At 35.5% G+C, this 20964-nt stretch overlaps 1 protein-coding gene across 4 annotated transcripts in view; it reads right to left on the bottom strand.

Moving 5' to 3' along the window:
- Positions 1–9242: 9242 nt before the first annotated feature.
- Positions 9243–20964, bottom strand: part of RBM27 (RNA binding motif protein 27) — a 69227-nt gene continuing 57505 nt past the window's right edge. For all 4 annotated transcript variants that reach the window (XM_023617492.2, XM_023617495.2, XM_023617493.2 and 1 more), the window contains 2 exons: positions 14023–14133; positions 9243–12473 (listed from right to left, as the gene is read on the bottom strand). In XM_023617492.2, coding sequence (XP_023473260.1) covers positions 12390–12473; positions 14023–14133 — 195 coding nt within the window. In that variant the 3' untranslated portion in view covers positions 9243–12389. The remainder of the gene's footprint in view (positions 12474–14022; positions 14134–20964) is intronic.

The raw sequence follows: 20964 nt of genomic DNA on the forward strand, positions 1-20964 counted from the left end.
TTGTTGCCTGAAAAAGGAGCTGTGTTGGTTATAAGATAGGTGCTTTTTGTTTGTTTTTTTTTTTTTGAGGAAGATTAGCCCTGAGCTAACTAGTGCCAAGCCTCCTCTTTTTGCTGAGGAAGATTAGCCCTGAGCTAACATCCATGCCCATCTTCCTCTACTTTATACGTGGGATGCCTACCACAGCATGGCTTTAGCCAAGCGGTGCCATGTCCACACCCGGGATATGAACCGGTGAACCCCGGGCCATGGAGAAGAGGAATGTGTGAATTTAACCGCTGCGCCACCAGGCCAGCCCCTTTCTTTCTTTCTTTCTTTTTTTTGAGTGCTTATCCTTTTGGATTATAGCATAGTGTTAGAATGGAATCCACAGGTAATTTTCATTACCAGTGGAAAAGGCCCCTTCACCCAATGTTCCAGATCTCATCCAGATAAAGCCATTATCAAAACTGTCACACCTGCTGTCCCGTTTTGATTTTAAATTTGAAGTGCCTCTGGCTTCTGGGTAGTCACATTAAGTTAATCACTCCAACAATAAGAAGGAACAAGGTAGAAAAGAAAGAGGGACTCCCGGTGAATTAAGCATAGTGGCCCTGGCAAGCCCTGAGGGAGTCAAAGTGCCATAACCTCCTTTCTTCCTAAAGGGGAATCCTTTGCTACAGGGAATGGCTTAAAAAAAGAAGAAGAAGAAAAAGTCTTGCCGTTTTCTGAATTGAGAGATGATATCCTGAGGAAGTGTAGAATAGAGACATAAAAACAGACTCAAAGAAGAAAAGCTCTCCCTCCACTTTAATAGTGCGGTGAGTTAGAAGGGAGGAGGGGCAAGCAGGCACAGGAAAGATTCCATCCTTTCCAGACAAAATGTGTGTATATTTTCAATTTGAGTGTTTAAAATATTTTCATCGTCCAGGATGTTCAATAAATCAATACATTTGCTTACGTGGTTACAATAGAACTCACTAAAAAAAGAAATGTTTAATACAGTAGACCCCCTTTATCCATGGGGATGGCCTTCTAAGAGCCCTGGTGGATGCTGAAGCCACGAATAGTACCAAGCTCTATATAGACTATGTTTTTTCCTATACAGACATACCTATGATAAAGTTTAATTTACAAATTAGGCACAGTGAGAGATTAACAATAATAATAATAAAATAGAATAATTATAACAATATACTGTAATAAAAGTTACCATAGATTTTAGCAACCTCAACATATGATTTTTTTTCTTTCCTTAAGTCAGGAACTTTCACCTTTTCACTTAAAGGAAGCACTTTAGGGCTTCTCTTTGGCATATCTGAATTGCCAGCATCACTACTCTCATGCTTTGGGGCCATTATTAAGTAAAATAAGGGTGAGGAACACAAGCACTGCCATACCACAGAGTCCATCTGATAACCAAGACACCTACGAGTGACTGATGGGCAGGTAGTGGATACAGCATGGATATGCTGGACAAAGAGAGGATTCACGTCTGGGTGGGATAGCACAAAATTCATTACGCTACTCAGAGCGATGCACGAAGTAAGACTTATGAATTGTTTATTTCTGGAATTTTCCATTTAATATTTTCGGACCGCGGTTGACCACAGGTAACTGAAACTGCAGAAAGCAAAACCACAAATAAGGGGAGACTACTGTAGTTTTAATCACATGATTCTTTTCACAGTGTGTATCATCTGAATGATAACTTTGTAAAGAGGTGGAGAAAATGACAATTTGCTTTTAAATATTTTTCTTCTATCCAGAAACACAAAGATCATGAACAATTTGTGCCATTTTTTCACATGCTTTGTAGTAACGATACATCTATTCATATAGCTAGTTCTAGCGTCCCCAAATATGCTATATGCAAAATAGTTTCATCAATTTTTTAATTTTAATTGTTTTCCTTTGATCACATTCTAAAGCATAATTCATTGACTACCTTTATATATGCAGGTATATACACTGTATAGAATTGTTTAAGCATGGAAAAATCTCATTTTACCTAAGTAAGGGCTTAGCAGGCTGGAGTAGATCCTACGGCAAACAGCAGAACAGCCAGTGAGGGTGATTCTGAAGTATGACTGTTAAATAAATTCCCAGGTCAAAGGGCCTGAGACTCAGGGGAAACACTTATGCTTTTCTATGGTATATTACATAAATATATAAAAAATACTTAGGTTCTGCTGTGGAAGACTGGTAAGGGGATTCTACCCAGGAAAGGAAGCCCCTTCAACCGTCTGCAGTAAGTGCCTTGTAAGACTGTCAGAACATACTGTGTTTGACTCATCTCTTGGCTACATGCACTGTGCATTTACAAGTGCTAAGGATTAGAAAATGTCATGAACTAGAGTCTGTTTGGCTTTATTTGATTAATGTGGCACATTAAAGGAATATGAAAGTGCAAACTCAAGTATGAAGTACTCCCTTCTCTTTTCTCCAACATGGCTAAATACATGTATTTAGGCAACTCCACAAGATTTAACATCCAACGTAGGAAATTCAATTGTAGTTGACATAAACTCCATTCAGAAAAAAAAAACTCAATTCAATGGAGGTTAGAGGATCTACTAATAGTGCTTTACATTTCACAAAGTACTTTCAGAGATATTACCTCATTTAATGCTTACTGCAATCCTGGGAACCTTAAATGGGTAGTAACATTATAATGCCCATTTTATGTGAGTAAACTGAGCATTCAAAAGACTAAGCAATTAATCCCAACTCACGTAGGTAGCAAGAATTGGGATGTGAACACAGTATCAATCAATGGTTAAAAGCCTTACTTGGAAGTCAGATATAACAAGGCTTCAAATCTTGGCTTTGCTGAGACTATGGGTGACACAACCTGTATGTGCCTGTTTTCCCTCATACAAACAGGGAAAAATCAGGGCCTGCCTGGTGGCGTAGTGGTTAAGTTCTCATGCTCTACTTTATTGGCCCAGGGTTTGCAGGCCCAGATCCTGGGCACAGACCTACACACTGCTCATCAAGCCATGCTGTGGTGGATGAGCCATGCTGTGGTGGTGTCCCACATACAAAAATAGAGGAAGATTGGCAACAGATGTTAGCTTGGCAACAATCTTCCTCAAGCAAAAAGAGGAAGAGTGGCCCCGAGCAAACATCTGTTGCCAATCTTCCTCAATGAAAAAAAAAGGGGGGGGGGTGGAAATCATAGTATACCTCATAGAGTTGTTGAAATAAGCATGTTTGAAAACGTGCAGCACAATGAGTCACTTAATAAGCACTGAAACAGTAACTAATATTATTTTGACTCTAAGGCTGGGGCTCTCTTGACCACTGTGTGGCTGAGGAACACCCCAGTAGTGGGAGGTGAGGTGCCTGCCTCCGACCTGTGGGTCCTCAGAGTTCTGCTTGCCATCCCTCTTTCAGACTAGGCATACTGACATTAAAAGCACTACACAAAAATGATATCATGCTTAAAGCAAGCAAGACTTAAAACAAATAATTCACAAGGAATATATTGAGAAGTAATAATAGTCTTCAAATTCCTTTTTCAAGCTTACAATCATTTCTTAGCACCATTTAAATTGACTGTGGTGAAATGAAATGAAAATTCACCCAATAAAATGCAGAGATTGACTGTTACTTATTACCTCTCCTGGTTCTTCAAGTCATTTACTTAACCGTTATTAAAGGGCTTCTGTGTGCAGAATAACTTACCCTGTATGATCTACCATGTTTTCTTAATTTCTTATTTACAGCACATGCACAAAAAATCCACCATGTTTCTGGGCAAGAATGGTCTAGGATGACCCTATTAAAATGTTAAACAGAATCAAAACTCCTACTTTTCTCCTACTTTAAGTGTGCAGATTTTCTTTGGCTTCTGACTCCTGTAGGCCACAAAGACAAGTGAGACCATCTACTGCACCAGTTCTCCCCCGCTAGTGTATGAAGCACAAAACGAGTGCCAGTGATAGTCATCGAAAGCTCCAAATGGATAAAAGGGCAATCTTCCTGGGTTGTAAAAATGGGAGGGGCACAATATCCTGTGTACTGTTTTTACAGACAATGTTCAAAGTTTTCTGAACACGTCTGAACATACTGTTAGGTTCTGGGTTTTTTTCTCTAAATATTGCATTTCCAAGAAATTGATAGGCACCTACAACTCACCAATAGCTTTCAAAAAATATTAGGCACTCAGCACAGAAGCTTGCCATAAAAATAGAGTCCTTGCATAAATAAGTCCTCGCTTCTAAGCAGATTTTACTTCATTTACTTCAATCTTTAAAGACTTTTCTTCAGCTTTATCTGATTTACCAATAATAGTCACTTGAAAATGTAAAACTAAGAGTCGAGGAAACTTCTTTGACATTCTTGGGGCCTCAAGAGACCACACAGTACCATTCTATTGAGATAACGCCAAATAATTTTCACATGAATGGCTAAAGTGCAGAAATGTATAATTTATTAGGATTTAAATAAATCACAGGGAGAGAAGTGCTTTAAAGTTATTGGTAGAAAATTTTCAAAAAATAAATTATAATGCTGAGAAATTAAGTTCTATGTATAAAATTCTTCCCCATCTTTAATATTTCAAAGCAAAACATGTTGATAATGCTTTAAAAACAGCACACATGCTTTTTTAGCTTTTGATGACAGTGAAGTATTTTTTAATGACATATTCCAATTTTTAGGAGGAAACACCTTTCTAAAAACATTGTTACCAGCAGAATGTTATAATCATTGTCTTTTGTCTCAGCAATTTCCCTGATACAGTTATCATACTGGAAATATTCCCAATGGCTACTAAATTTGTCAAGAATAAAAACTTTTTCTGTTGAATCTATTAGAACATGCCTGGTTTTCTCAAGGGCTGTCAAAGAATAAAGAGCCCCCTTTCTCCCAAGGCTGTTTACATCTTCTTTTCCTTCTTTCTTTTTGCAGATGACATTTATTATCATACCATTAGTAGTCAATAAACATTTCATAGTTGCCAAAATAGCTAAAATTAGAAATCCACAAGGATTTAGAATGACAGTATTAAAATAAGAAATCTGAACATGTGTAAAATCAAGTAACTCTATAAACAACAGAACCATGACATGAACGTCAGTTTTATTCAGAGGACATATTCTTTTAAAGAATCTATGGCATAAACGTAACTATAAATGAACAGAGCTATTCTCAGCACTTTCTGCCTAGAAAATTCAGTATCCTATATGAAAACATTACTAAATTAAAGCACATAAACTTATTTATGTACAATTTTTCATGCCAAGGTTAAAAGGAAAAAGGCACTAGAAATATTGAAAAACACAAAGAAGCCAGGTAGAAATACAGCTAGATTATCATAACTCAGTTTGCCACAGGGAAAATATTTAAGATAAAATTGAAAATAAAATAAACATAGGTTATGATATAGCCAAATTATTGTGAAATGTATCAAATTGGCTGGCCGTACATTATGGAGGTCACAGAAAATTTTTACTTTAGAATGCCTCCCCACAGATTAGCATATATAAACACCGTTCTCTGTAGTTTCCAATATCCTACCTAAAAACACAGTGCTGCTCCCCAGGGGAGCCTGGTTCTAATACAAGGCAGATGACAGAGATGGAGTCAGAATGGCAGAGTTTGACAGACACTAATAAAAAAGACCAGTGACATTTGACAGACTTCCAATATTCCATTTTATTATTAGCAGAAAAGCACACAGGTTACGAGCACGAGCTCCGGAGTTAGACCCGTGTTCAAATCCTGGTCCCACCACTATAGACCGAGTGACCTCCGAGAAGCCACTAAATCTCTCCAAAACTGTTTTCAAAGCTGAGCAAGGGAGGTAAGAGCACCTGCTTCAAAGGGCTGTTGCAAGCACAGAGTGCAGGCAAACTTCTGAGCCATGACCTACAGTCTGCATTCAATGCATGCCAGTTATTATTTTTAAAAAGTGAAGTTTAAATTACCAACCAGTTTAATTGAAAATATTTACTGTCCTGGTACTAAGGTATTACAAGAAAGTCAAGTTTTATTGCTTAAGGAATCCCAAAAGGAATGTACATGGACTAAAGGATAGAAATACTGAAATGTACAAATAATTTATATTTCCATGATTAGCGCTAATTTCACTACTTTGCAGACTTAACGGTTTTCTTCTGTGGATTTCTGAAGACATGGCAACATTCTCATCAACATGTTTCCAATATTTCTCTTTACATTTTACAAACTGGAAAAGCTCAGGCATGTAGAAATACAAATTACACACTTGCCTGAGATTAAGAAAAGTGGCAAGGCTTAGATAATTATTTTTTACATAGGAGTTTATCAATACCTCCCATAAACCTACAGGGAAATGTTTGAAAAGGGTGAAACTCAATGGCACAATGTTAGAATACATACAATTTTCTCACAGAGATATCAAATTTGCTTTGCTCTGAATGGTTGATAGTTAAGGTGAACTCTAAATGCAAAATTAAATTCAAAGCCAAATAATCCTTGACTGATTCACAGACACTGAGTAGTTGTAGTCTGACTGACTTCACAGGCAGGTCTTTTGTTTTATATATATAAATAATTTCTGAAAAGTGATTTGAATTTCATAAAAAGTAGCACCAATATACCAGTATCCCTTTCCCTTCCCAGGACGAATAATGACAAAAATATAAAACTGCAGGCGCAAGTTAAAAAAGCCACTCACAGTTGTCTATTTTAAAAATTAAAAACTATAAAATACTCTTATGTTCAAGAGCACCAAGTAGTCAATCAATAAGGACATTGTAGACAATATCTTAGACTAAAGGTCGACTTCAGATTCCACACTACTTTTCCAAACAAAACACTGAAAATAAGTTTATCATTTTATATTTGAAACGGCATTGATGACGTCACAGCAAGAAAGAGTGTGATTTAAAAAATGCAATTCACCCTCTAACTCCACAGGCCAGTGTTTCCAAACTGCAGTTTTGAAGGCAAATGGTCAGCCCTGACAGGAATTTTTAATAGAATAAAAAGTATCAGGGCATACTGGCTAGTCAGGGTGAGTTTTGTTTGGTAAACTTTGGTTTGGAGTGTGTGTGAATGCTGGATGGCAATGCAAAAGGTGTTTTTCACTGTGAGCTGCTGTGAAGAGAGATTCAGTCGCTGCTCTAAGGTCAACTAAATATTGCCTTCTGGAGCCCCCTACAGGCTCTAAACGTTAGAAATTTGAATCTTACAGTAAATAAATACTCCTTTTGTGGAGTGGTTCAGCAACTACAGCTCAACAGTTTATTCAGATGTTTACACGGATAACTAGGCAGTGTTTGGTCTAAGAACTCAAACTGAACATGTTTGCAGCCTCAATCTTGAAGCCAAAGCATCCTCAAGAAACCAAATTAATCTGGCAAGATCTATCTTAGCCCTTATTATTTAATTTAATTTAAAATTGGGAGAAACGTATCGCTATCTCATAACAGCTGTCTGGGGCCAAACTGAGACAGAATCACGAAGACTTCAGAGAAAACTGTTAACAAGACATTCATTTTCATGAGGTTTGTACAAAGCAACGTTGAGAATATAATCAACAGAAACATGGCCACTAAAAGGCTGTTTCCACACCCCTACTCCTCAACAAAGAATTGACTGACAAACAAGTAATTTCGAACAATCAAGTACCAAACAATTACCCCAACTCTAATATTCTAAGAACTAATGGATCACTATATCCAAGTAGTAGAACTCTAGTTTCTAACAGGCTACTAGATTAGGGCCTTCTTCCCTTGCTCCTCTTTCACAAAAGAAAGAGAACATAAATACAAAGAAAAAGTTAACAACGTTTATCACGCTTAATGACCTCCACTGGCAAAAACAAACTATATGCAGAAGCCTAAGGAAAAAGTAGACTCAAACTACAAATATCTTGCAAACAATCATCAAATACTATTCTGACCTTAATTTCACCTGTATCAAGTTGCCTATCTCAGAATGCTGGGATGGTTTAGTTAACCTAAGGTCGATTGCAGAACCAGGTAAGGGGCCAAACGGTAGATGATCCTGTAGAAAGAAGATCACTGGGCAATAAAATCAATTCAGCATAAATGAAGGTGATTGAAACTAAAAATGATACAAAAAGGGCAGGTCTGCCCTACAAGACAATCTCGGTCCACTTGTTTAAAGCAACCCTGACTCTCTCACCTAAAACGATCCCATGTGTTGGCACACACACTCCTAGCTTGTGTTTACCGTCACATAATTAGATCTAGGCTGGATAGGACACTGGTGGTCACGATTCAAAATTTATCCTTGGCTTCAGAAAAATCAGTATAAACTCCACACAAAACCAATGATTTCTGTTCATGAGAGCTTCATTTCAGTAAAATATTTGATTTGTTACTATTAAACAGATATAACTATGTTCAGAATTATGCTTGCCCCCCAAAAAAACTCCCAGAACTAATGTTAATAATAAACATAAATAGGATAAATTACCATCTATTCAAAATAAATGGTCACACAGAGCTTATTTGCCATTTAACTAACTCATAAAATACAGATAACATTTCTGTGTATTCCAAAACAATGAAAATGAAATCTATTCCCATTCTTTAGTATTTTCCTGTATAAACTAAGCTTTAAAGAATGACTCTTCTTAGACAATGCATAATCACTTGATGGGGAATTTTATAAGAAAAGCAATTCTTAAAACAAGAAAATAGGAGCCCAGGTGATACACTTCCCTGGTCCCAACACACCCGGTCCTTAGTGTGTAAGACCACTTCCTTCTCCCATTATTCGTTAAGAATATTCATCACAATTACAACTGACATATCTTTAGGTCATCTCTTCAAGGTGTTATTTCCCTTCTCTCTGTTCTACTTCAGGAAAACATTCTTCCTATGTTGGTAGGCATATTAATTAATTAATATCCTCAAGATAATATTAAAATAAGTGCTTTCATAACATTTTTTTGTGCTTTATATCTGAGATACCAAGACCCACCCATGAACAAATATGGCTATCAAAGGTTACTTACAAGTAACACTTTAATACCCTTCTCTTTTCAAGACTACCCTATTGAGGGAGTTATTCTACTAAATTTTTAATAGCCAGTGATTCAGTACGCAAATTCATAGTGAGTGGCACTCTCTCATGTACATGAACCCAACATAAAACACACATGCATATCTACTACTCACTCACTCTCACACACAAGCACACATACACACACATTTTCTTTCTTTCCAGAACAAGCCAGAATTACAGCTCTTTTGGTGATTGTTATAATTTTTGGAATGGTTCATAAATTTTCCAAATTCTTTTAAATTTGTAATACTTGTATCTTTTTTCTTTTTTTTCAATTGTGAACCATTCCATATTGCATCTTTATTGCAAAAGTCAACATGCTTCTTAGAAATTCAGATTGTAATCAATAAAACAAACATTACATATATGAATTTAAATGTATAAACAGTTAGAAATTCAACAATATCTCCTATTATACTATTACACAAGTTCACAATTTTGTAAAAACTATAATACAGGCATACTATACATCAAGAGGAACCACTATTCCTTTTCACATGATTTTTTTCTTCTTTTTGAAATAATGATCCATCACCATGGACTTTTTTCACTCTAACAAGACTGTTTTCCAATTCATCATCTTAGCTAGTGATAATGTTTTTCCAATGTTACAACATGAAGAAATTGAGGGAAATTCTGCATTCCCTGGGGTTACCTTTTTCAGCTTGGGCAGCAATCCGCTAGTAAACCAGGGTGACCTAGGCAGATTGGTGGTTGTTATTGCTCATCAGCTACTTAGAAAGATGTCATACACACTAAAAAGAACAGAATTTGCCTCAGATGGTATATGTTATTTCTGTAAATGAAGGTGCCAAGAAAACAAGTCATGGTAGTTACTTTTAAGGGAAATTCTAACGCTTGGGGATTTGAGGATGAGAGTAAAAAATCCTAAAGAAAAAAAATATGTTCAACTATTTTATGCTAAACTTAAATTTTCTAACATTATATTTAACCCATATTTTAAATTCATTTTTAAGATTCAAACATGTTTAAAAATCTTAAAGTATTTTGGTCCTATTTAAGGTGTACTGCAAGCTAAGTTTTATACAAAGGGCCTTCAAATCACTGGGAAAGGTATCTATCTATTCCTCAATTTAACACCCTTCTCTTTCATCTGCTCTCCCCCATAACTAAAAAGTCAAACAAATCCTCAACTCTCTCTGTAGTAAGAGTGTAATAAGATGTCAATTTTGAGGTTAAAAAATCATATGAAAAGGAATCTTATTCTGTTGAACTGTCAGTCTACTGAAAATTTTCTTACAGTTCCATTAATTTACTGTAATTTTCCATTTCCAAATACAAAAATACAACAATTCTTATTGAAATCTATACGCTGGTAGTTTTAGTACACAAAAAAACCAAACAAATTATTTACAAAATTATACAGTTTAAGAAAAAACTTTGTACAAAAAATATATAAATCCTTTGTTCCCTCTATCACGTTTAAACTGTCAGGACTCAAAATATTCACCACAATGAATCTTTCAAAATATATACCGACTGAGCCACAGACATCAAGAAAATTTCATTAGAGATGATGGAGGAGGAAGGAGCAAGATTGCTTATTCTAGGTACCCCATTGTAATGTTTTCCTTCTTTTATAAGCTTATTTTAGCTTCAGTGTTATCAGAAATATAATAATAGCCAAGAAAGAGGAAGTCCTCATTATTATGAAGGGAAAATTACATGAACATAAAAATGATCCTGGTTTGACACATCATTCCAGGAAAATATATAGAAGAGAAAAGATAATCAAAACGTGGGATTTAACTTCTAAGCTAAGTAAATCTAGAGTCCTGATGGTTTTAAGTTTCTTAGTGAATAGCTTCTATTTTGAGAAACACTCTTTATCTCAGGAAACAAAATCCTTGATATAGTGATCACCAAGAACCTTCTGAAGCCAACAGGAAGTTTCATATTTTCACACCACACATATATAAAAACATAGATGTGTATATCCTTGAAAAAGTGACATCCTATGTACATTAACCATCTTATTTCCCCGGGGTCAATACAGTGTAGTGTTGCTCCTCTGCTTTTCCATCTAACATTCAGAACACAAGGACATAAATTTACATATATATTTTACTTAACAGATACTCTACTCTATACAGTGTACAGTAAAAATGCACACAGTGAAGGAAACTGTCTACTGAAGGATGCATATGTTCATGGATAGCAACAAGCTACAAAATTATGAAAATATAAGGTCATCTGATCAAAGTCAAGTTATGACTCCCATTTATTACTAGCATACCTGTCCCCCCACTACATCCCACCCCACCCTACCCCAGTCACCTCACCATCATGGTTTAAATTTAGGAAAAGAATTTCAGACACTTTTTAACCCTTTTGTGTAACTATTAACTATACTGAAGCTTTAAAAAAGAAAAAAAGAAGCTGGTGACTCTTTCTCCCCCACAAATCCTTCTATTATTCTCATCAAAACATCACTTATTTATCAAGGTGCTGGTTTAAACTTTTTATTGGGGACTGACTTTTGGTGTCCCAAAAGAATCACTTATCTCAATAATGGGTAAGTCAGGCTTATTAATAAAAAGGCAGGAGAAAGAAAACGGAGACGAGAAAGGGGCAATAGGTGAAAGCCATTTACACGCTGAGAATGTTTAAAAAAAAAAAAAAGACCACCTAAACCAATGCTCACTAATTTCAAAGCAAACTGAGGATCAGTACAGGAGAAGTCTAGGAGAGTTAATATGATGAGAGAATGGAAATACCACGGAGCTAGCTACCATTGCCTTACAGCATTTAAGAACACAGAGTTTGTTATGATTTACACTAAAATACTACTTACTACTTACTGCACATAAAAATTCCCCCCCCCCAATTTAGATTGAATACAAATTGGGCTTCTCCACAGTAAAAAAATTAAAATAAATTTACTTTCCTTCCAAGACAACTCTTGAAAGCAAAAGGGTATTTTAATTACAAATATCTCTTACTGTCTGACGACCCATCCATAATAGCTGAGAGTTAAGAGATTCAGGCGATTTTGACATTTAATGAAATTTTATCAGCAGATTATAATCCAAAATAAAATTTCTGCACACCCTGTCATTTACATCATAATCCAACACCAATAGCAACAAAAACAGGTGGTGTGGAAGATAAGGCTCTAGAGATTATCCATGTCATTCCTGTGGATCTTCACAACTGTGTAAAAGTCACTAGGCCTTTGGTGTTTTAGTATCATGAACAGTTATGAGATGTGTTTAAATAGCAAACTTGCTGTCCCTAAACCTACTGTGTTGAAAAGAAAAATAAAAAAAATTTTTTTGGCTCATTGACTTCTTTAAATAATTTTAAAAAGTTGTTCTTCTAAACAATATTCCTAAAAATTATACAGCTCGCATCAGATTTCATCTTCGCCATGAACGAGACTCATATTCATCTTCATCTTCATCGTCATCATCATGCAAAAACAAATCTGAGGTTTCTGGTTCCTGAAGAAAGAGGGTAAGATCTATTTAGTGGTACAAGAAAGTTAAGTAAAATACTTTTTAGGCCCAAGGACAAATAGACTAGTATACAAAGCCCAGGCTGATTGACAACTGATGCACTCAGAGTATCTTTCAGGGAAGGAAAACCTAAAACATTTTTTTAAATGTATATATATTCTTCTCTCCTGCTAATTTTGCTAGTTTTAATGAAGATTTCCATTCTAACATCGTCAAGAAAATAAACTAACTAATATATGAACAGTAGGGGATTTAAAGAAAAATTAAGAAATATGTTTTTGATATTTAAATTAAGTATCAAATAAATATATATTAATATACTTTACATTAATAAAAATAAATAAATATATTAAAATTAATTTTATTCCATTAACTTAAAAATCAGGAAAATAAACGACCATTCAAACTCCTAAACCTTTCCCTTAATATCCAATTATTTGTGTTTGGAGAATATAATAACTTGCCCATGACACTGACATCCAAATCTTATGTAAAAATCTAAAATATTACACAAAGTAGAAATATCTACAAACATTCCCAAAATACCAAGATTTTTCTTTTTTTTTTAACATAAGAAATGTGTCTGCTTTTGTTATATAAAATTATCCATGCGGTCAGAAGACTCTTGATCAATCATAAAGGCCAAACATCTTTTAAAACCAAAATTATGATGAATCAGGAATAACTTGCAATGTTGGCTAAATGTCCATTTTAATAAACAAATTAGAAATACAGGGAAAAAAGGAAAAATAATTCTTACAATTTAAGAGAGGCTGATTATTTAGTACTTGGTATTATATGTAAGTCTTTGGTTTTCCTATTCTTCCCTCCTATGTCCAACTTCCTTACACTCTCATTTTAACCAATTATACATAGAAGGAAACAAGAAACTCAAATCTATTGTTTATGAAATGTGAATAAACAAAAAGCTAAAACAACCAGCTAAGATTTAATTGGTTCATGTAATCCATGTTCTCATTTACCAGAATAAAAATTTCTAGATCCCAAATAAAACCCAAATAAATAAAAATAAAAAAGAAGAAAAGAATAGTCTCTCTTGGGGCCAGCCAAATGGCGCAGCGGTTAAGTGTGCACATTCCCCTTCAGTGGCCCAGAGTTTGCAGATTAGGATCCTGGGTGCCGACATGGTGCTACTTGACAAGCCATGCTGTGGCAGGCGTCCTACATATAAAGTAGAGGAAGATGGGCATGGATGTTAGCTCAGGGCTAATCTTCCTCAGCAAAAAGAGGAGGATTGGTGGCAGATGTTAGCTCAGGGCTAATCTTCCTCAAAAAAAAAGAAGAAGAAGAAAATAGTTGTCTTTCCTGTACTAGAAAATAACCCCTGAAAGAGGTGCATATATTTCCACACCTGTTCTGATTATTTAATAAACTTCTAGACTAGTCTTAACTAACTGCATGCATGAAAGAAGAAATCAATATTTATATTTCAAACTATTTACTTTAATGTCAAGAAAAATATATAATTGGTAAACAATCTAATTCAACTCTTATTTTCAATCATTAAATTTACCTCCTCCTTGACTTCTTCCTCCTCAGTCTCAGTGGATACAGAAGGCACCTTGGCCTTGTGCCACGATATTTGCAGCCGACGGTCTTTGAATTTTGACCCTTGGTTTGCAGCCTAAAACAGATTTTAGAAGAACACAAAAGTTTGTACCCACATTTACTAACAACTTCTTCAAACTGTGTGCTATTTAAAAAGTATAATGACTTGGGGGAAAAATCTGTTTAAGAGGATCTACAAACAAATCTCCAAGAGAGCTAAAAAATAGTGAGGTCCCTTTTAATTAGAGGACCATATGTTCTGATTTGCCCAGGACAGTCCATGATTTACATCTGTGTCATGCAAATTTTAGGATTTGTCTTGGTTTGGATGATAAACTATACGGCCACTCTACTTAGAAAAGACATAATGAGGATAACAAATATTGTCTTAATACAATTACTGGTCTTTGGCTTTGATAATCTACATATTTAGACTGAAACCTTAAAAATATACCTAATTTTTACAAATTGCCTATTCATCTCATGACATTTTTTATAGCCCACCTATATTTGATAAAGCTAGTCCTACTTCTTCTTCTGAAATGCTATAAACAATGATAAATAGCCCTCAACTCATCTACGCATTCAACAAATGTTAACTAAAACACTTACTATCCTAACTCAAGGTAAAACTGCTCAGTTTCAAATGTTTTTCTTGGTATTACCGTCTAAACTTTTTTTTTCCTCCCCAGCAAATTTCAGTAAGAAAGCAAAAGTTTAATTTTAAAGACAAAGCAAGAGAGACAAAAGAACAGGGACTCAAAGTTTCATGACAGTGAAAGCTTAGTCATTCCTGCAGCTTTCCTATCCACAGTGCTGGACTGCAGAATATCCCCAATTCTTGGTTTAGTTCTGAAAACATAAGAGAAGGGGTTCTTTTAAATTTGGGGTTTCGCTCTAGTTTTTCTAGAAAAAATACAGATCAACTTCACGAAGCATCTTTGCCAAATGATTCCACAGAACACACAGATCATTGCATAGTAAGAGTATACAGGAGGCCCAATCCATACCAATCACTTACTGTCTGAATAGATATCAGCCTGTGATCTAAGGAAAAATTCTCATTATCCCTTGAGGGGGCTGAATGTTTATAACTGGACACCAAACATTTTGACTTGTGGGACATACTAAACTGGTGTATTGAAATGGCCCTATCCAAACATACATTGACCATCTTTTAAAAGTCAGGTAGTTGTTAAGAGAGTAGATCTTAAAATTTCTCATCACAAGGAAAAAAAATGTTAACTGTGAAGTGATGGATGTTAACTAAACTTACTTTAAGAATCATTTATACACATATCAAACCATTACATTGTACATCTTAAACTACTACAATGTTATATGTCAATTACATCTCAATAAACCTGGGGGGGAAAATCAGGTAATGGGTGTAACAGACATCCTCTGTCCTTACTCTCTCCTTTAACACGTAGCCCAATTACAGAGAGACTTTTTCACTGTTTATTTTGTTCATTTCTGTATTATTTGAATTCTTCTTTCCAGCTTTACTGAGGCATAACTGATAGAATTGTAAGATATTTAAAGTGTACAACATGATTTGATATACATACACACTGTGAAAGGATTCCCTCATCAAGTTAATTAACACATCCATCACCTCACATATTTACCTTTTTTGTGTGAGAACATTTAAGTTCTACTCTGAGCAAATTTCAATTATACAATACAGTGTTATCAATCTATAGTTACCATGTTATACAGGAGATCCTTAGACCTTGTTATTTGAATTTTTACATAAAGATACATTACTTTTAGGGGCCGGCCCTGTGGCCAAGTGGTTAAGTTCGCACGCTCTGCTTCGGCTGCCCAGCATTTCGCTGGTTCAGTTCCTGGGCGTGGACACAGCACCGCTCATTAGGCCATGTTGAGGTGGTGTCCCACATACCACAAATAGAAGGACCCACAACTAAAATATACAACTGTGTACTGGGGGATTTGGGGAGAAAAATCAGGAAAAAAAAAAAGAAGATTGGCAACAGTTGTTATCTCAGGTGCCAATCTTTAAAAAAAAAAAGATACATTACTTTTATAATCAGAAAAGGCAATATTTTTAAGCTATATTAACGGAGCTGCCCTCCAAAGAGGGTAGCAGTTCTGTCCTCCAAAAGGAATTTTAAGGCATTAAGTGTATTGGATATGTATTATTGAAGGAAGAACTAGAAATTTAATTTGTATTCAGTCGGGAACTAAGAATATATAACTTCCACTAACTTATAACAAAAAAAGATTAGTAATTAGAATAAAGAAGTATTTAATAATACCACGTTAGGGAACTCCCACACAGTACTAGCAGGAATCTAAACTAATAAAACGGATGCAGTTCATTCAACAATTCTACATATATCCAACAGAAACGTGCACGCATATATACTAAAAGACATCTATAAGAATGTTCAGGCAACACTATTCATAAAAACAAAGCGGAAATAACCCAAATACCTATGAATAGGAGAATGGAAAAATAAATCGTGGTATATTTATAGAAGTGAAAATTATCTAGCAATAGCAAACTAAACAAAAATAGCAAACTACTGTTTTATGTTACAACGCAAATGACTCTCACAAACATAATGTTCAGCAAAAAAAAACAGACAGAGAATGCATACTGTGCAGTTCCATTCATATAATTTTTAAAAAATAGGCAGAATAGGGCCAGCCCCAGTTGCCTAGTGGTTAAGTTTGGTGTGCTCCACTTCAGCAGCCCAGGTTTGGTTCCCAAGCACAGACCAACATCACTCATCAGTGGCCATGCTGTGGCAGTGGCTCACATACAAAAAGAGGAAGACTGGCAACAAACGTTAGCTTAGGGAAAATTTTCCTCACCAAAAAAAAGGGAGGGGGGCAGAACACTACTAGAATATTTAGGAAGGCACATTTAGGTGATAAAACTACAGCTGATTCTCATTATTTGCAGTAGTTACATAAAGTCCACTGGAAGTACTTAATACCGAACAAGTGATCCTCGGGGAAATAGGGGGTTAGGTTCCTATGAGCCTCTAGTCAAAACATTTGCATCAAAGTTAATCAATACATAAACTTGTTTTGCATTTAAAGACACCTTACTTAATACATATTGTAGATTCATTAACACTGAAGTCACAGCCAAAAGCACGATAACTCAGGCCTGAACAAACCTTACCTAACATACGTATCTTCACCATAAGGCACATCACAGCCTTCTTGAACTTAGAAACGTGACACAGCACTTCAGAGCCACACTTGGAGGCCATTTTAAATAGTGAAATCACCAACAAAAAGCACAAAAATGAGAAAAATGTGGCACTAAACAGACTGGGAAAAGGACACCTGTTTACAGTACGAGAGCTGAAACAAGAAGGCAGAGCATCACCCTTTTTGACCTCAGCTAGGAATGTGTGTATCGATCAACTCAAATTTTTCAGAGCTCTGCACATGTCTGAAAATTACCATGAAAACATCTCAAGTATTGATCTTGAGGTTACAAATAAATTTTAGTGGGTAAGTGAATTTGCAGATACAGAACCCAAGAATAATTAGGATTGACTGTATAAAGACAGCAAGGATGCGATTACTATAAAGTGAGGATAAGTTACTTTTCTGAGGAGGAGAGAAGATAGCAACTGAAACGAGGCAGGAGGGGGCTTTTGGGGTGCTGAGAACGTTCTATTTCTTGACCTGAGGGGTAGGCATATGGGAGTATACCTTCTGCTAAATCACTGAACTATATGTTTCTAATTGGTACAGTTTGTTTTAATAAACATCTTAAATTGAGTATTATTTTTATAATTTTAAGAAAATACCAAACAGCTAAGATATTTATGTTAAAAAAGCAAGGTTTCAAATGCATCCCTGTATTTATAATATAATCTCCTATTTTGGTAAATTTTTTTTAAGTGAAAGACTTTACATACGTATTCTCATATTCATAATGTTTTTCCTACAAAGATATCCAAGAATACTGAGTACCTTTTAAGAGAAGCCAGAGATTAAGAAAAAGGAGGGAGACTTTTACTTTTTATTAACCATCTGCATGAATTAAATTGTCCATTAAAAAATACTTGTAAAAATTTAGGACTGGCCTCTTAAAATGTTACATACCTATTAAAATATCTAACTTTTCTATACACACATATATATCCTCACACAGATATCTATAATATGGCTTCAAGTAATTAAATATTGGGGAAAAGTTAGATGTCCATCAATACGGGATGATTTAAATCTAGTACGGTACATTTATGCAATGAAATATCATGCAGCCATTAAAAGAATAAAGCAACACCATATGCACTAGTAGAGCTCTCTCTCTAATAACAATCTAATACATATTAAGTGAAAAGTGCATTTGCAAAAGAGTGTTGTATAACATGCCACTATTTTGTAAAAGACGGATCAAATAATACAAATACATAGAGAGAGAGAATATCTTCGAGAGGATACATGAGAAACGGGTGACAGTAACTGCCTATGGGGAGTGAAATTGAGTGACTAGCGGTAGAAGGAAATCTTATTTTTCACCGTATACACTTTCATTTCTTTTACACTTTGTGTGTTGCTCCAAAAAATAAAATAACTCAAATAAGATATTAATATATATGTATATATGAGCATGTCAATTACATAGCATCAATGAAAATTTGTACGCAGTAACTTAGAGGTAAGTTACTCAGAGAGAAATTCATCTAGCCCAGACATTTTCCCAGATCAGAAACTGATGCCAACTCTGTGCCAGTCATCATTCATCAATCACCTGACTGGCAAAGATGAAAAAACAAACTTCAAGTGCTGTTGAGGATATGGGCAAATAGGTACTCTCATCCAACGTCACCACACATATAAATTAGCACGACATTCCGGGAGGGTACTTGGCAAGCTGTACCAAAATTTTAAATATGCATGCCTTTGATCCAGTCATCTCACTCCTATGAATTAACCTAAAGCAAAGGTTCTCAACTAGAGACAGTAACGTTACTCTAGGGGGTGTTCTGCTGTCATACTGACTGAAGAGTACTTACTGGCATTTACTAGATAGGAGGAGCCAGGAGTGCCAAAGGTCCTGCAGTGTGCACAACTGTCTCACATAAATTATTCTACCAAAAAAAGTCAAATCCGGTAAGACATATAAAAGATTGTTTAATAGTGAAAAAATGGGAAACACCCTAACTAGCTATTGATAGGCAGTAAATAACAGTAGTTCACAAAAGATCTCTCACTACTAAAGTTTTTAACAAGGTCTGATGAAGGGCAATCAAGGAAGCACTATTCAGAAAAGTTTCTCTGAATATTGAATTCAGAAAAACGTAACCTTTTAACTATAAGGCATTACTTTCACATACAGCAAAACTCTTCAATATATTTGCAGACACTTGGAAGATGGCAAAGGGTAAAAACCCTGTCTAGAGAGGCTGTACAGAAATAGCTAACTGTACGTGCGAAGTCTTTAGAAATTACAGAAGTACTCAGTCGCCTTACACGAAGTTCCAGGAACGACAGGGGTGGGTGAATTAGAGGTCCTTGCAAGTAAGAACACAAAAATTATAATAAATTACATAAATATTTTTTGGGGTACAGAAGCTCAGACTTCTAAACCTCTTACTTTCTTCAGACTCAAAAGGCTCTCTGGCTACAGATGGACGACTGACCATCCATAGTATGCAATGACAGTAAAGTGATTTATTTTTTAAAGGCATAAATCCATAAGAAAATAGAAAATGAGAAAGAACAAAACAAAGCCAAAAACACTTGGAAAGCTGGAAAGTAGAAGGACTAATGGCAACTCAATATATAACACTTAAAATTTAAAAATCAAGAAGAATCAATAAAGTCATACTATTTAGAAATGAAAAAATACCAAAAGAATCAGCTAAAAGAGTTAAAAGTGGACATCTTGGGAGAATGGAGCAGGAGACTGTGTAACAACGTCATGGCTGTCAAGCTCACTTGACTCTACAAATGATGTGCATGTATACCTTTTAAGAAAATAAAAACTAAAAAATTCATATCAAAAGAATCTAAGGTACTCAAGAACTGTTGTTGTTTTCTTCTTTCTCTAACTGCATACTTTGCAAGTTTTCTTCAATGAATATCATGGAAGATACTGTTGGCTGTCTAACCAATAACAACTTAGCCTCTTTCCTTTCTAGTAGATCTTGATTTTCACTGGCCAACCACCAGATGGTGAACCATGATTGGTTTAATTCTATCATGATAACTCCATTTCCCTCAAAAGGGATTAGTTTAGAACTAGGTAGGTGACACATCTGGCTAAGACACATGGGGCCACATCTGCTGAGTGAGAGTGGTGTGAGGGTTTCTTTTGGGGTGGGGGAGGGATACTTTCTGAAAGGGTTGATCTCATTTTTTTAAAAAATGTCCTCAGAAAGGTACTCTTCCTTTTCTGCCTTTGGACATTTTTCTTAGAGGCCATGATTTTTGTTACTGCTGCAGCCATCCTGATACTAGGGAAAAAAAAACCCATGAGAACAAAAGCCAGAGGAGAAATATGAAAAGAACCTGTGTGGCTGAGTTTGTGAATTAATCAATCCTAAAACCTCCCTACCTCTGCATTTCTTAACAAGAAAGACAATAAACGTTCAACATTTTCCAAGTTATTTGTTACCTGTAGCCAAATGCACCTTGAAAAACACGTACTATCTTCATAAACAAGAAGGAAAAACAAATCAAGCTCCACCCTACATCACCGAGCACAAGAGCTAAACCACACTGCCACAGTTCAGAAATCCTGTAGTTAACTAACGCATCCTACTTGAAAAATGCCAAAGTACGGTTCAAGTATTGCAAACATTTAGTAGAAGTAACTTTCCCTGGTGAAGCTACCAACAGGGTAGTTTCAAGGACACACACTCTCTTTAACCAGGGGTAAAGGAATATATCTTAGCTTGGCCTG

The sequence above is a fragment of the Equus caballus genome, chromosome 14 (genome assembly GCF_041296265.1).
Source record: "Equus caballus isolate H_3958 breed thoroughbred chromosome 14, TB-T2T, whole genome shotgun sequence".
NCBI lineage: Eukaryota > Metazoa > Chordata > Mammalia > Perissodactyla > Equidae > Equus > Equus caballus.